This window comes from Neolamprologus multifasciatus, chromosome 17, assembly GCF_963576455.1.
Source record: "Neolamprologus multifasciatus chromosome 17, fNeoMul1.2, whole genome shotgun sequence".
In the NCBI taxonomy this organism is placed as follows: Eukaryota; Metazoa; Chordata; class Actinopteri; order Cichliformes; family Cichlidae; genus Neolamprologus; species Neolamprologus multifasciatus.
Genome location: NC_140455.1, coordinates 19,003,369 through 19,019,141, shown reverse-complemented (window position 1 = coordinate 19,019,141; position 15,773 = coordinate 19,003,369). Strand labels below are relative to the sequence as shown.

Genomic DNA, 15,773 nt, shown 5'->3' with positions numbered 1-15,773 from the left:
CTGAAGTACTTTGTACTGTAAACATCATCACCATCAGCTCTCATTGGCACTGCAGTGGAGAAGCTAGGTCAGGGTTCCCATTGAGACAAAAAAAATCAACTTATAGAATACAATTATGTGAAAACTTTGTTAAATTTGTCACGTAAATGGGATTTCACACATTTACTTTGCATAAATGTAATTCCTCAACAAAATGTGATAAATCTGGAAAACTACCTATCAGTAATTATCAGTGGAACCGCCCATTTCTCCACCACAGTCCAATCTCAGTGCAACAAGAGGGAGTTTCACTCAGAAAGAATTCAGGGTTTTTTAACTTAAAACAAAATACAAGAAAGAAATGACCTAAATTTACAAAATATTCAGTAAAAAATAAACTTTAACCACAATTAAACATATCTTTGTTTTGTGGGTTTTTAATAATGTGAAGTTTATAAAGCCGAGAAAAAACAACAACATTAAATCAAGTATTTCCACTGGGTGAAACTCCATGTTGAAAACAATTAGGTATAATCTCTGGATCCTTCAGTGAAAATATTCCACAGGATCAAACTTTTATGCTGGTTTCAAGTATCACACACCAAACATTATATAAAGATATTTTTCCGAGACTACGATCTTATAAGGCTTAGGCTGCTGGTTCACTGTTAATTTAAATATAAATATAGATGAAAATTTTCAATAGAATACAAAATCCTAACAACTAGACACACTGGTTTCAGTCTGAGAATCTTTTGGTTTTGTATAATTTAAACATCCTGCGTCCTTGTTTTACTGTTATTTCTCTTTATGGCCTTTAGGTCGCCTTTTAGGCTCTGGTGCGATCTTTAGCCTTTGTTTGCCTCCGCCGTCTGCGTCTCCTCTGGATCTTGATTTCGGGGAGCGAGCTCGCCTCTTCGTACAGCTGTGGCAGTTGCCAAAGTGCTTTGCTCTGGACGATGCGGTCGTTCATCTACAGGAGAGAGAGAGACAAAGGCAAGTTTGACATTAATGATGACAATCATACGGTTACAGAGAGGACCTTTGTTAAGATTCAGCACAATGACATCAACATTTAAAACCCTTAAATAATGTAAGACCTTTGTGAGCTTTTAGAATAGCTAAGGCACATCGTCCCGTGGTGTAAGCGTCACAAATTTAAGACTTGCAAAAAACACATAATTTTAAGCCCTAAATAAAACCTTATTTCAAGTCTCACCTAAGCCCTAAACTTTCTCTCTGCCTTTTCTTTTCCTAGTTTCTATTTAAATCCTTTGTGGATGCGTTATTAAACCTCATAATATCCTGCAGGTCACTCACGACTAATCTAAGGTTAGGGTATGAGTTCTCTCTTTTTGTCTGTTTTAAACCAAATGCAAAAGTCTTTAACACAAAAACTGTATTGCCAAAATGAATGAGACATGATCTGAAATCCTCAAAATCTGCCTGTTTTTCACTAAAACAAAATCCCGGATGGGCAGCCAGGGACTTGCTCTGGATGTTCAGAGGGTAAGCTTTCCAAAGACATTTGTAGGACCCAGGCATTTGTCCTTAAGTGTGAATTTAGGACTTATATAAGCCCTCAATAAGGTTGGTCAAATCTTTTCAAGTCTAACTTTTCAGGCTTTACATAAGCCATTTATATGGGCTGCTCAACCCATCCTGAGGCTTATTGTGAGCTCCTCTTAATCACTGCACAATCCTCAACATAGACTTTACAGAAACCTCACTGTTGGGTTTACATAAGTCCTAAGTCAAGTTAAGGCTTTCACAGCCAAGAAGCAATCAGAATGCTCTCTACCTTGATATCTCTGAGGGTCTGCAATCCCTGCAGAAGTTTCTCCTGCTCATGGTAGCGGCGTTTCTTTAGCTCCTGGACCTTCTTCAGGATGTAATTCAGCTCTGATCTGACATCTCTGCCCGCTACCAAGCCTGCGTTGTTAGGGCTGCTGGACGCAGGGGTGATGGCCGAGCCAGGTTGCGCGTTGCTCACGGCGATCTGGGGACTCGGAGTGGGCAGTTGTTTCAACATGTGGCCAAGCAACTTTTCGTACGACTCCAAAACACCACCCATGAAGATCAACTTGGTCTGAGAACAAGAAACAGAGACGTAATGACATGAAAGTACAAATGGCTTATATTTGTTTAATATGAATATATCTGGTTGTGCAAATATGGCTTTGAAAATACCCAAAATGCTGAATTTCGCAGCATTCCTCAGCATTTTGGACTCGGGTACCAAAAGCCAAAAAACTGAAACAACGCAGAATGCATTTGTACTAAATAAACCTAAAGAAAAACCGAGATGTGAGGAAAAGGTTGCTTCACAAACATTACAACCTTAGGTGCTAAAAACTTTTCACACAATGGAAAAAACTCTGTGGTTTCCCACACAACAGTTAAGCTAACAGAGAAGGCCTTAAAGGGGATTACCACTCATTGACTGCTGTTAAACCTGAATGTCATATCCATGCACTGCTAACAGGACTGAAACTACTAGTTTGGATGTAAGAAATTAGAGTTTGTGGCTCAATGTTTGACCCAGTGTTTGTTTTCAATTTGGTCGATTCACTTACACTTGTTGAATAATCTGTGGTAATTTCTGGTGACAACCAAAAACCTTTCATGTCAGAAGCAACAAAAGCTGTGGGATCCCTGACAAAACACTATCAGTGGCACCATCAAGAGTGTTTTTAAAGAGCTTTAAAACCCGAGAGAGGCATAAGCACAATGAACTGACCGGACAGAAGCAGGCTAAAAGATGTAAGACGTTTCCTTCGAATGAGAGGGGGCAAATGGTGTTAAAGCTCAGATGAGTCATTAGATATCTCTAAAATATATGCAGCACTGGGGTAGGTGTGGTGGTAAAGAAACCTCTAAATAGGAAAACCTGGTGGGTTGCAATAAAGTTCATGAAAAATACCACCCTCCATACAACTCCTATATGCCAGCCTCCCCCCTGCATACCACCATGTGTTAAGCTATAATAGAAACTCATCTTGACTTTAAATTTCCAACTGTTATGACTAACCTGTCAAAATGTTTCTGAGTGCTGGAAGATATTGCTGGCTATAGGAGGTGGTGACCACAGAAAATCTACTTGAACATTCAGTTTTAGAAAGGCGCTGATACTTTTCTTCTTTTACTAGCAATATCTTTAACTGTTCCTCGAGAGACAGTGCAACAAAATTTCCATTGTTTTGCTTCAAATTTTCTCAATTTTTTTTCCTTTTTCTTGTTGCTGTTGACTGCTTTAATTACAGTTTTAGTACAGTTACTTTACAATAATATTAGTGAGACTTTTAATAATTAGTTAGAAGATATAAAAAACGTTCCTTTTTATACCAAATTTGCAGAAGCTTTAACCTGAACCTCATAGCCATCTAACCACACAGAACTTCAAACAGAGTGATATAAAAAACTGCCGACCAGAGCTCCTCAGTCTGTGCTCTCTTGGCTTGATGTCAGTACTTGAAACCAACCATGAAACGGCCTTGTAAGTGATGTTGGTGAAAAGTGAAAGTTTGATCGGGAGACTGAGAATAGCTGCAGAAAGGTGGCATCCTGCAGAGCCAGCAAAGTGAAGGAAAACCCCACAAAAACCTCAACTCAATGTGAAAGACAAAACCTGGAAATATCAGCTGGCTGCTGACTCAGGCAGTGCCTGTTAGCCAAAGATGGAGAAGCTCAACAGGAGGTTTGCCTCCATCAAGTATCCTGACTCTTTCCAGAGTTCAGAAATACACCTGCTAACAGCTTTAAAGATGCCTGATTACCAATCAGTGTCTTCACTCTTTCATAGACATGCAAAACTCAAAGTGGTGGTTTTATTATCTTTACACCATCTGGAAATCCACTTTAGTGATGATGATGCTGAAGACACTGGGTGGATGGATAGAAATAGTTCCTCATTTCTTTGTGTAGGGATGGAATACAGCATGGTTTCCAGTATTAATACTGAGCTTTAGGCTAAGCTACCTTGATGCTTACCACGTGGACCTTAAGCCACAAGTGTGTTTCCTAAATTCTGCCTATCCATTTGAGGTTATAGTAAGGCCATAGTTAGAGCAAAACTCTCATTTGCCACAAGAAACCTTTTCTTTGGATTGCATGGACATTTTACATTTTGTGGACAAACTACGCGTTCCCATTAATCACATGAATCTTACCTCAATTTTTTTGTTCTGGTCACTAGGAAATACGGGTTTCCCATCATATCTTTCCCGGTTTGAAATTTTCTGCAAAAGACAAAAAAAAAGAAGATATTTTCAGATCATGTTTGACATTAATAATGAATAATCGGTATCGGTATTGGGTTTTATCCTGGTTCACAAACATTGTCAAACATGGTTTGAACTGGAGCAGAAAATAAGGTGCAAGGAATCACTAACTTATAAAAGGTTTTCAGTTTTAGTTTTTTAAAGAAACCAATGATTCAGCTGAGCTGTTGTTAAAAAAAAAAAAACCCAATTGGCTGACTGGAGAGGGCAACTGCTCATTTACTTTGCTTCATATATAAATAAACAGCATTTTAAAACTGATTCTGAATTTCACTGGAAGCCACTGAAGGGAAGCCTGCTAGCCGGTTGCTGGCAGGTTAGCTGCTCTATTCAGGACCGACTAAAGACCAATAAGAGAAGTGTAGGAAAAAGGTGAAATATAATAATTATTGGACTAAAAGATCCGTGATTAAATTGGAATTTGATCTGAAACTGATAACTGAAGATTAAAATTTCAGAAAGTGGTACGAATGGTGCGTTTAAAGCCTGTCGGCCACACTGTGTGTGATGTCAAATATGGAGACTGTAAAGAAATTGAGAAATTTGTCCGAAAAAGACAAAAACATTTTAAAAGTGATAAACATGAGAAGGCCAATAATCCAACAGCAGTTATAAAAGACAGCGTCAGTACAGCTGTTTCTGTGTTTAGAGCTTTCTATCATTACTGGTGCCTTCAAGGACTGTCTGTCATGAAGTTTAAAGGATGGTTAAGAACGTCTGCCAACCAGCAATGAAAAACTAAACAAATTACAAAAACAAGCTGCTAATAGGGAAAATGATAATTGGGGGGGGGGGGTCAATGAGCACATACTTTGCAGAAAAATTTGAAGGTACATTCAAGGACACTCCCACATCTGTGATGTGACTCTGTCTCATCCTTGAATCCACCATTCCAGGAAGTGTCCCTGCTCACCTCTGCATCACCACATGAAACATGATATCATTCACATAAAGTTTCGTATGTGAGATGCTCCAGGCTGGGTGTGTAGTATTTAGCGCCTCGTGGGTTAAAATGGTCCTTTAACCACACACTTAAGTGGAAATTTAAAAAGGCATCTTTGCGCATGTGTGTGTGTGTTTGTGGTAAGAGCATCACTGTGACAAACAGGAGGAAACAGAAAGTCTGTAGAGCTGCACAGTCTAGTATTACTCAAGTACTAAGTAGCAGTTGAAGTGCAGTGAATACTCACATAGTGCTGCAAGAGGCTCTGGATGGTCCTGTTCATCTCTGCTGGGATGTGGGATCCTCTGACCTGACAGGCAAAAAGCCAGAGGCACAGACAGACTGCTGCCCTCACTGTGGTAGCCATCCTGTCTCTGTTTGTATTACCCCTGAGTGTAGTTGAGTCTTCGGTTTGATTCCCAATCTGGGCCGAGTGTTTTCAATTTGAGAACGGATTCTGGCTGAGCAGTGTCCTCCCTGACTGAGTGACTGATGATCTGACTGACAGTGCCTCTCTTACCCTGAAGTTGGTGCGAACTGTTTGACTTGTCATGAAAGCTTTTATTTATAACTCTGCGAGAGAGAGAGAGGCAAAGTGGCAGAGTGACATAGACATGCACTCAGAGAGAGAGAGAGAGAGAGATGCAGCGATGATCTAGGTGTGAAATTGTGGTTGTGTGCAGTTTCCTTTAAATCAACAACTTCATAGAAGAGGGTGAGGGGTCGGCTTCCCACTCATGCATATCATACCCAAATCATCTGCTCACTGCAGAATTTTGCGTCTCCCAGCTGTTTTATTAAAATTTGTGCTTTTGCTGGTCAGACTTGAAGTTGCAGAGGGGTCTAATAGTTTGCATGAGACCTCTCATAATTGCATTAACCTCTCAAAGCGTGCACTGAGGTTCGAGGAGCAACGACTGGAAAGCACGCTGCGTGAAAGAGTGAGGTGGCACCCTGCGTCAGAAACCATTAGATCCAGCGATTCCGTCACGGAAATCATTACACCTCCATTGAATCCACTGCATCTGGGATTTCACAGCCACCTCTGACTGTTTCTGATCGCGGGCCATACATGTGCCACGTCGTGCTGATAAACCTATCTATCGATCTATTAGTGTTGGGTACACATTCATAGTTTGATCTAATAAAAGCCTGTGAGGTCATCACATTTGAAGAGTCAGACTTTTTTTTAAACTTTTCTTCAAATCTTGGCAGTCAGGGCCCAAAGAAAGTAATCGTTCTAAGTGGTTTATATTTAGGACAAGGGTTGTTCTTCCGTAATATTCATCTGACCTGATAAACTGTTTGGAGCTAACAAATTATTTTGTATATGCTCACTAGCACAGTTAAATGTAAGGTCAAAAGCTGAATGAGTCCTGATCTGCAAGGAAACATATGCTGGGATGCTCAGAGTGTGGCTGAGATAATACCGACCTCTCATCCTCCATGGTAGGGTTGGGTTAGGCAGCTGGTGACTGGGTAAATTTTACAAGATTAAAATATCTCCACATAAAAAAAGATCAGACAGGAGGAAATAGCATGCTTGCTGTGGATTTCATTTGCACATTGCCCCATTTGGAGTTCCAGTGAACATACCTTGTTTTAATAATCAGTTCAAATGGCTTTCAGCCCCATGAGGTCCACGTCATCATTGGTTACAACTTCCTCCCAAATCGGAGTGTTTTCTTTTTCTTGATTTTTCTTTTTTAAATTACTTTTTTTTTAAAACTCATAACAGTCAGAGTTAATTTATTTTCTCACTTTGCACTAAATTCCCAGATTATTAAAGCAGCTCCAACTGCTGGGTGGATGATTTCAGTGTTTCAAAGTTAAGACACTGTCTAGCTCGTGTCATCATGCAGTTATCCTCTCTTTGCCTTTATTTTATTCTGTTTTTATTTTAACATGTTTAATCAAATTTTAGGGTCTATTATACTTCTAATTTATTCTCCTCCATCTAAAGTTCTGGGTTAAAGTTACTAATGAAAGTGAGAGGGTAGACTGTGGGATCAGAGTCAGGGTTAGGGTCATTATCAGTGATGGCACTGACAGAAACAGTCCTGGTAATGCTGTGATATCACCCATGTGTTGGGATTCTCAACAGTTGAAAGTTGATCCATTGCGTGCATGGCCTTTGTATTATGGTGGAATATATGTGCCTGTTGTTGCTGACTGGGTAACACCTCTGTGACACATCTGCCAAACACGCACCTCAAAGCCCGTTTCCCGTTTTTGCACATCGTTTCAATGAAACTGGTTCTTCAGGACAGAAACCAAAGTAACGCATTGCACAGACTGAAGTTGCTTCTGGATTGGTTGTATCTCAGGTTTTATTGGAAACTCTAAAACTTTTGAGGGTGTGTATTGCTACGGAGTAGAGCTGGGCGATATATCGAGTTTTTAAAAAACATCGATATATTTTTATACGAGATATAAGATGTGACAATATCCTTTATATCGATATAGTCTATGTTACGTTATAACTATACTTGTGGAGCCGCAAGTTTGCCTCTCTTTCGTCCACTTTTGTCTTTATGCAACGTTACTCGGCCTCGCCTCTCCTTCACTGAACACAACTCCCCCTCCTCCCCCATCGCTTCACCTGCAGGAAGCGACAAGATGGACACGGCAAATCTCCGTTAACAAGTTACTGCGCATCGCCCCGTGTGTGGGGCTGGACGGGGTTAACACGTTAACGAGCAAACCACGCTAACGCCGTGCAGCCCCTCCTAAAATCCTTTCATTTTCTCAAAAGTTGACAGCGCGCCTTATGTATGAATTCTGGTTGTGCTTGATGGCCGCGAACCGATTTTATGTGGTACACAGCGCTCAGCAATCTGTCAAAAAATGTTTTAGTACGACTTTGGTAAGCTACGGAGCTGCACCGCTTGATGGATTGTCGGAGCATTACGGCTACAGAGGAGCCTCGCGGAGTGATACGTACTGTGCTTCAACGTAATATTACCCTACTGTGTATAAGAACCATAAATGGCACCTGTTAAGAGACGTGGTTACGAAGAGGATTTCAAACTCCAGGCTGTCAGTCACGCAGTAGAAGTTGGGAACAGAGCAGCTGTGAAATCGGTCTTTGTTACTATGCTCAGCGTCTGTTAGTTTACATTTTGACTGCACAAAAACAACATTCTTTTCTTTTATTTATGGAGCATTATTATTTAATAAATGCTCATAATTTATTTTTGAGTAAATTTTATGTACATCTATGCTCTATGTTAATAAAAGTGCCTGTGTGACATTTGGGACACAGCTTTGACTAAGAACTCTTTTTGTTCTTACTTTATGGCTTTAAAAAAAAAATATATATATCGAGATATATATCTTATATCGCCGTCCAGGTAAAAAATATCGAGTCATTGTTTTATATCATTGTTTTTCATAGCAAATGTTTTCTATTTAGTTTCTTTTTAACTTTTAATTGTGGATGTGCATTTACTGTGGTGCTACTGAAAGATGTCCAAGCATACATGGAAATACAAAACATTAGGCAAAAAATGAGTGGAATTCTAATGTGATTCAAAGTCAATATTTAGTATTAAACCTTTATTCTTCACCCTGAACTCTGCCACTGACTTTCAGTCCACTCCTTAGTCTAATTTGCCATTCCTAGGCCTTTCTCCCTGTTTCCTTTCTTTACAAATGGCTTCTTGACAGCGCCCCTTTCGCTAAGACCATTCTGATGAGATTTCAGTGAACATTAAATGAATTAACTAAAGGGTCAGTCTTAAGGACATGACTTGCAGATAGTGTTCACCTGCTGTAGCTAGCTTAGTAAGCCTACGACCACTTCCTTTGTCTGTTCCTTTGTCCCTTTCAACATGTAAATGAATCAAAACGGTAGCAATATTGAAATGTATTGACTTTTGTATAGTATTTATTTTCTCTCTTATTTTCTAAATGTATCTGCATATTGTTTACATGTTTGAAATAAATAAATTAACAAAATAACAAATAACAAATTCAATTTGTCCAGTTTCTTCAAATTTTTAAGGCTGCACTGCACACCATGCTAAGATATGCCAAGTTTCTGTTACAGTAGCAGAAATTACACCAAATTCAACACTTCTTCTCCACATTTGCACCTGAGACCTTGTAACACTAACAAGTCACATGACACCAGAATGGAAAATGGCTAATTGGGCACAATTTAGACATTATCACTTTGTACTCACTTTTGTTGCCTGCAGTTTAGACTTTAATGGCTGTGTGTTGAGTTATTTTGAGGTGACAGCAAATTTACACTGTTATTCCAGCTGTACACTGACTACTTTACATTGTATCAAAGCGTCACATCTTCATTGTTGTCCCATGAAAAGATATATTAAAATATTTACAAAATTTGAGGGGTGTACTCACTTTTCTGAGATATACTGCATGTTAAGACACAATACTGGTTCTTCCAGAGTTAGGAATCTTTTTTAGGCTCAAATGATTCATAGGTCAGTGTGAAGTGGCTTAACAAACAAGAAATTTCCTCTGATAAGAGTCAGCTATAAGGACAGCCAATATCAAAGACAAATGTTAAAAGATCTTCTTGACAGTTCTCAAACTATTGCTCAAGACCAAAACTACAAGAAAGCTGGCCTCTTTGAAGCTAAATGTAAAGACATAATGAGTGGCTTAAGCCTTTTGCACAGTACTTTAAGAGTGTATTTTTTCTGGAAATTAAGTTAAAAAGTGCTGGGAATTTTCTTTTTGATGGGATAGGAAATGTTCAGAATATCAGGAAATCTTTTCAATCTATGAACTGAAAATGAAAATTGCAGCATAACTAAGGGATGATTCTGGATCACCTGGTCCAGCCCTAACTGTATGCTTTAGCAAAAAGGAAAGTTTTAAGCCTAATCTTAAAAGTAGAGATAGTGTCTGTCTCCCGAATCCAAACTGGAAGCTGGTTCCACAGAAGAGGGGCCTGAAAACTGAAGACTTTGGCTCCCATTCTACTTTTAAATACTCTAGGAACAACAAGTAGGCCTGCAGTGCGAGAGCGAAGTGCTCTAATAGGGTGATATGGTACTACAAGGTCATTAAGATAAGATGGGGCCTGATTATTTAAGACCTTGTATGTGAGGAGCAGGATTTTGAATTCAATTCTGGATTTAACAGGAAGCCAATGAAGCCAATACAGGAGAAATATGCTCTCTCTTTCTAGTCCCTGTCAGTACTCTTGCTGCAGCATTTCGGATTAACTGAAGGCTTTTGGGGGAGTTTTAAGACATCCTGATAATAATGAATTACAGTAGTTTGGCCTAGAAGTAATAAATACATGAACTAGTTTTTCAATGTCACTCTAAGTCAGGATATTTCTAATTTTAGAAACATCCTGAAAATGGAAAAAAAGCAATCCTACATATTTGTTTAATATGTGCATTGAAGGACATAACCTTGTTAAAAATTACTCCAAGGTTCCTCACAGTGTTACTGGAGGCCAAATTAGATCTTAGATGTCTTTACTGCAGAAGCGAGGATATCTGTCAAACAACCATTATAGTTTCATTAATGATTTTTGATCTATTTTCTGGGTGATGTTGTATTCAGACTAATATGCTAGTTTATTTATGGTTAAGGACCATATAACATGAATATTCTGTATAAGGGTTTTTTGTTTTTGTTTTTTTAATTATTTTTTGTAGCTTTATTTGAGAAACTATTTATAGATGTTACTTACTTATTTTTGCTCCTTTTATTGGATTTGTTGACAAAAACAAGTGTAAAGTGTAGAAGTAGACTTATGTCATTTGATGCACACAGAGGTGTTTATGAGGGGTATAGAGCTAGTTATGTACCCATTTGTTGGTTACATGTTTTGATATTTACATGTTTAAACCTCTGAATGTTTACACATGCACTTTAAAAGCAGTAATAAGTATGCATTGAATCTGCCTAGTTGGATTCCCTACATTTTTATAGGATTAGTATAGGATTTCCTGGCTTCCGAGTGGCCAGTGAACTATCATGAGGCGAGAGATTCCAAACAACAAAGCAAACCCTCATGTACACAAGATATAAAATATCACCTGACTTGTATTTTTGAAACATCTGCATGCTGTTAAGACCCAGAGTAGCCTACGTTCTGTCAGATGCAGCAGTTTATATCAGTTAAAATTACACGATAAGGAAGATTATTAACCACTCAATAGCAATGCACATGTGAATAGTCTTAAGTAGACTAAATGAAAATACACAGCTACCGGAGTCATGCCTGAGCATTGTATTGTATTATACAGAGCAATGGACAGTAGAGAAGAGAATGTCAGGTAAGATGATGACAGGAAACTATGTCATTCTAGGTGTGAAGGCCTCGATTGAGTAATCAGAAGAGCGAGCAGTTCCCCATTCAGTTTAAAGGAAACAGACGTGATGTAAGGGTTTTCTTGTTAGCTCCACGCCCATTCATGCAAATATATTTATTCTTTGGTAATAGCAACACTGAAAATATTAGTGCAGCATGCAGTGTGTGGAAAAAACCCTGTTGAAATGTATATCAAGTGAAACTAACAAAAATAACGTGTGTCCACAGAAGGGTCTGACCTTCAGGGAAAAAGATTTACTGTAAGTGAGGAAAGAGGTCTTCGTAGAAAAAATGCATTCTGCTGTTCCATTAGTTAAAAAAGACTCCTCAGTTTGCAAAATTATGTTTATTCTTGTTGTTATTATGATGATATCTCTATAGCTCAGCATCTAGAATTCCTTAATGTCTGTGTTGCACCAACTAGTATAACACTCATGCAAAGACAAAAACAACAAAAAATAGAGTTTTATTGTACGCCCCAGTGTTGCTATGCCAGCAAACCCTTTTCCAATGTTTCCTTAGCCCAGTTTAACCTGCAGGACTTTCCCTAGGCACCTGTAATGTGTTTGGCTGCCATGGAAGAAAAATGCAACCTAAAGCAGAGGTTTCAGCAGAAATGGCCACAGATAATGAGTTAGAAAAAAAAAAGATGATATGGAAATGATTTCAAAGACGATTATTCTGCATTCTTACCTGTGATAAGACAGATACACAGAGGTGGGTTTTACTCACAGCCTGGATTTAAAATCACTCGCTGGTTTCTGAAGCCGTCATTTGAAGCCTTACAATCAATGTTGGGAAGGTTACTTTTAAAATGTATTCCACTACAGATTACAGAATACATGCCCCAAAATGTATTCTGTTACATTACTCAATGAGAGTAACGTATTCTGAATACTTTGGATTACTTAATACATTATCATGCTTTTTTATAACTACATGAATGTACTATTGCTGTGTGATTTATTACTAGTACTGAAGGTTACTCGCCATACCAAGAGCAACTAAATTTTTAAGTCTTAATATAAAATGAGTAACAGTAGGGTAGACATTAGGTAAGGCTGTACTTTTTGCAGCCATCTCATATAGAAAACTATTCCGCGTGTATATAAAACAGGGTCGCGGCTTCAAACCATAGTAAAGGGACTTCTGGCTAATACGTCGTGTTCCTGTTGGGCTCATAGCTGAAAACTTACTTTACTTGTTGTCTGGGTCAACTTTGCTAGCGAGAGACAGAGAGAGGCGTTGAAAGGCTCCAACAGAACTTATTGTTTCAGAGGAAAACGCGAACACAGTTTAGATTCGAGTCTTAATAGCTTACTTACAACTGGGCTCGTCAGGCACTCTTTGTGGCTGCAGTGATTATTATTATATTTACATGCTTCCAGCTCCTGTTTCTGGTCGGTGACAACTCGTACTTTTCCACTCCCCTTTTTCTCCCTCCTCTCCCTCACAGACACATAACGGGTATAGCAGTCCATTCTCCCTGCAGCACGGACTACACTGCCCATGAGGCTACATTCTTTAGGGCGATGCCTGTAACATTCTATCTATTCCCTTCATATTAAATCATTTTTAAAAATATTTCTTCACTTTATTATGAGACGCGAGATTGAGACACGGGCATTAGAGCTTCTTAATGTGTGTTTTGTTTGGGTTTCCAAAAATAGAGATGGCATAGCCTAACATATGAAACAGGAAAAGACCGCCGTGTAATCCCTTTATTTCAACAAAGTAACTGTATTCTGAATACCACCTTTTTAAATCTTAACTGTAACAGAATACAGTTACTCGTATTTTGTATTTTAAATACGTAATGGTGGTACATGTATTCCGTTACTCCCCAACACTGCTTACAATTTATTTTATTTGTCCATCCTGATTTATCATCTATTCTACTTATAGGAAAAAAAATACAACTTACAACAACACCTTTTTTGCAATCCAGTTTAATGTAATCTCAGAGCAGTTTTCCCAACAGGAAATTCTGTGTAAATTATGCAGCACAGAATTTATAGCTAAACATGGTGCATGAAATACAACCAATGCAAGTGGTGAAAGTCCTGAAAGTCTGCAAATTTCTGCAACTTCTGCCACCTTTGTTAACACAGGAAGAGCTAAGGCGAGTAAGAAGCAACCTTTGTCCTGATCTAAAGCGACTGCCATGAGTGAGGCTGAGTTCAGATGAGGCCCCGAGGTCTGCAGGAGGGAGACAAAGAAATGCAGGAAACAGGAAAGACAGACAGGAAAGCAGACAGGTACGCTTTAGTGATTGCATTCAGGTGTGATATGATGTGGGTATCCCCTAGCCTTGTGCGTAGACAAAAACAAGGTCTGGGGTTTCACAGTTAGAAGTTTGTCTCAGTTTTAAAGAAGTCATGACAGATTCTTATCAAGCATCAGTCTGCATTTAAATGATTGTCAATGATGAATTTCTATTGAAATTCAACTGAATTTTCCAGGAAAGGTCTTACAATTTGAATGCTTTGGGCTTTAAAGTTAAAACTTATTGTAAAGTTTTAGGTTTTTCTGATCCAGTAAAACATTTTCAATTCATAAAAAGCCATAAAACTTGCGTTATTGACCCCAATATTGTAATTATTTATTATAAAACTTGAAAATGTCACATCCAGATTAAAAGATTAAAAATTTTAATCTGTTAAATAAATATAAAATCTGTGCATATAGTACTTAGTAGCTTGCAAAATCATTTTTAGCAGCAATACACCAAAGTGATGATTTCCTGTGTGATTTAATCAGTTTCAAACATTGATATGTTGGCCCACTCTTCTTTACAGCATAGATTCAGTTCACTGGGTTTTGTGGTTATTTGTTTGGAGTTTTCTTCCTATTAAAAGGGAGTTTTTCCTTCCTCATATGGGGTAATATGAGTGTTGGGGTTTTCTCTGTTTTCTTTGTGTTACTATAGGGTCTTTACTTTATAATATAAAGCGCCTTGAGCCTATTGAAACTTTACAAAAACAAAGCCTTCCAAACTGTTGCTGTAATTTGGCACTATATAAATAGAGTTGAATTGAAAGTTCAATTCCATTTTAACATGGAAATCTGTGGAAATAGAGTCACTTTTGTAGCCAGTTTTAAGTGGACATTAAAGGAACTGCAGTGTCATTGACTCCCATGTCAAAATAACCAACTTAAGCACTCAAACTATAAGACCTATTTTTGATCTCTAAATCTAATAATTGTTTTATTAAAAGTTATGCAAGGAGATATATATTTTAAAACTCAGCATTTATCATATGAAGTGTATTTTTAGGGATTATGACACTTTGAGTGGATGCTGCTGTGTCTTGCTCAAAGTTTAGTTGTACTTAAAGATGTTCTAAAGAAGTGACGTTTCAGTTGATTAAATTTAGTTTTACGCTGTTTTCAGCTCTTCATTTATTAACACAGCAAATTAAAAATAAATCTTATTAATCAAGCTGGCTGGCTAAATGCAGCATTAGCTGCATGTGCTTGGGCGACACTCTCTTCCAAATATGGTCACGTGTGTCTTCATAAGAAAAGAAAAAAGACAGGACATGGATGAAATGCAAACCCAAAGAGTCAAAACAGTAGTCCACAAAACTGTGGTTTTAATGATTGCGATTGCGACATCCATCTTTTATATACAGTTTGTGATTTTCCCCTAAATAAAGAAAATTTTTGTTCAGGCTAGTATGAGTGGTCAGGACCACGTGTGAATCTTACTTTTACTTCATGGGGAAAGCGTTTTTTTATTTTGTGTGTGAAAGGTTATGTGCAGGGTGGTCTGCAGCTCAGGACAGGACTGCCCACTGACTCAGAAGGTGCGAACACAGGCTGAATCTTCCAAGCCTGCCTCTGTCCACATTCATCTGACACACGATGATTCAGAGTTTCTAAACTCTGGAGAAACCTGGACCTTTTTTTGCTTCAGTCATCATCACATTTTCTCTTGTAAGAAAACTCCCATCTCTTAGGTTGGGTTTAGGGGTAACCCCTTCACGCATCACACAGGACACCACAATGCCAAAACTGGTGGCACCTCAGTCCAGAAGGAAGAGCGAGTGTACTTCTTTTTATCATTTATTTTTGTTAGTGTCCTATATTTCTTCTGCTTTATATCCATTGTTTTTATTTGCAGTTAAGAACAAACTCAATAAAATTATAAGAATGTTAAGTAAGCAACTTGCTAGCAACCAAAGGAATCAGATCAGTTCAATTCAATTTCATTTATATAGCACCAAATCACAACTGTCGCCTCAAGGTGTTTTATATTGTC

At 38.3% G+C, this 15,773-nt stretch overlaps 1 protein-coding gene across 1 annotated transcript; it reads right to left on the bottom strand.

Annotated features, from left to right (window-relative positions):
- Positions 1 to 808: 808 nt before the first annotated feature.
- Positions 809 to 5,569, bottom strand: LOC146499289 (interferon gamma-like). The gene is made up of 4 exons (XM_085137204.1): positions 5,450 to 5,569; positions 4,149 to 4,217; positions 1,781 to 2,068; positions 809 to 952 (listed from the first exon to the last, which is right to left on the bottom strand). The coding sequence occupies exons 1-4, from the start codon at positions 5,567 to 5,569 to the stop codon at positions 809 to 811; spliced, it is 621 nt and encodes a 206-aa protein (XP_084993330.1).
- Between the last annotated feature and the right edge of the window lie 10,204 nt (positions 5,570 to 15,773).

Coding starts and splice junctions, on each gene's coding strand:
- LOC146499289 (XM_085137204.1), bottom strand. CDS start 5,569: ATGGCTACCACAGTGAGGGCAGCAGTCTGTCTGTGCCTCTGGCTTTTT. Junction 4,218..5,449: donor AGAGCCTCTTGCAGCACTAT/GTGAGTATTCAC, acceptor TGTCTTTTGCAG/AAAATTTCAAACCGGGAAAG. Junction 2,069..4,148: donor ACCAGAACAAAAAAATTGAG/GTAAGATTCATG, acceptor TCTTGTTCTCAG/ACCAAGTTGATCTTCATGGG.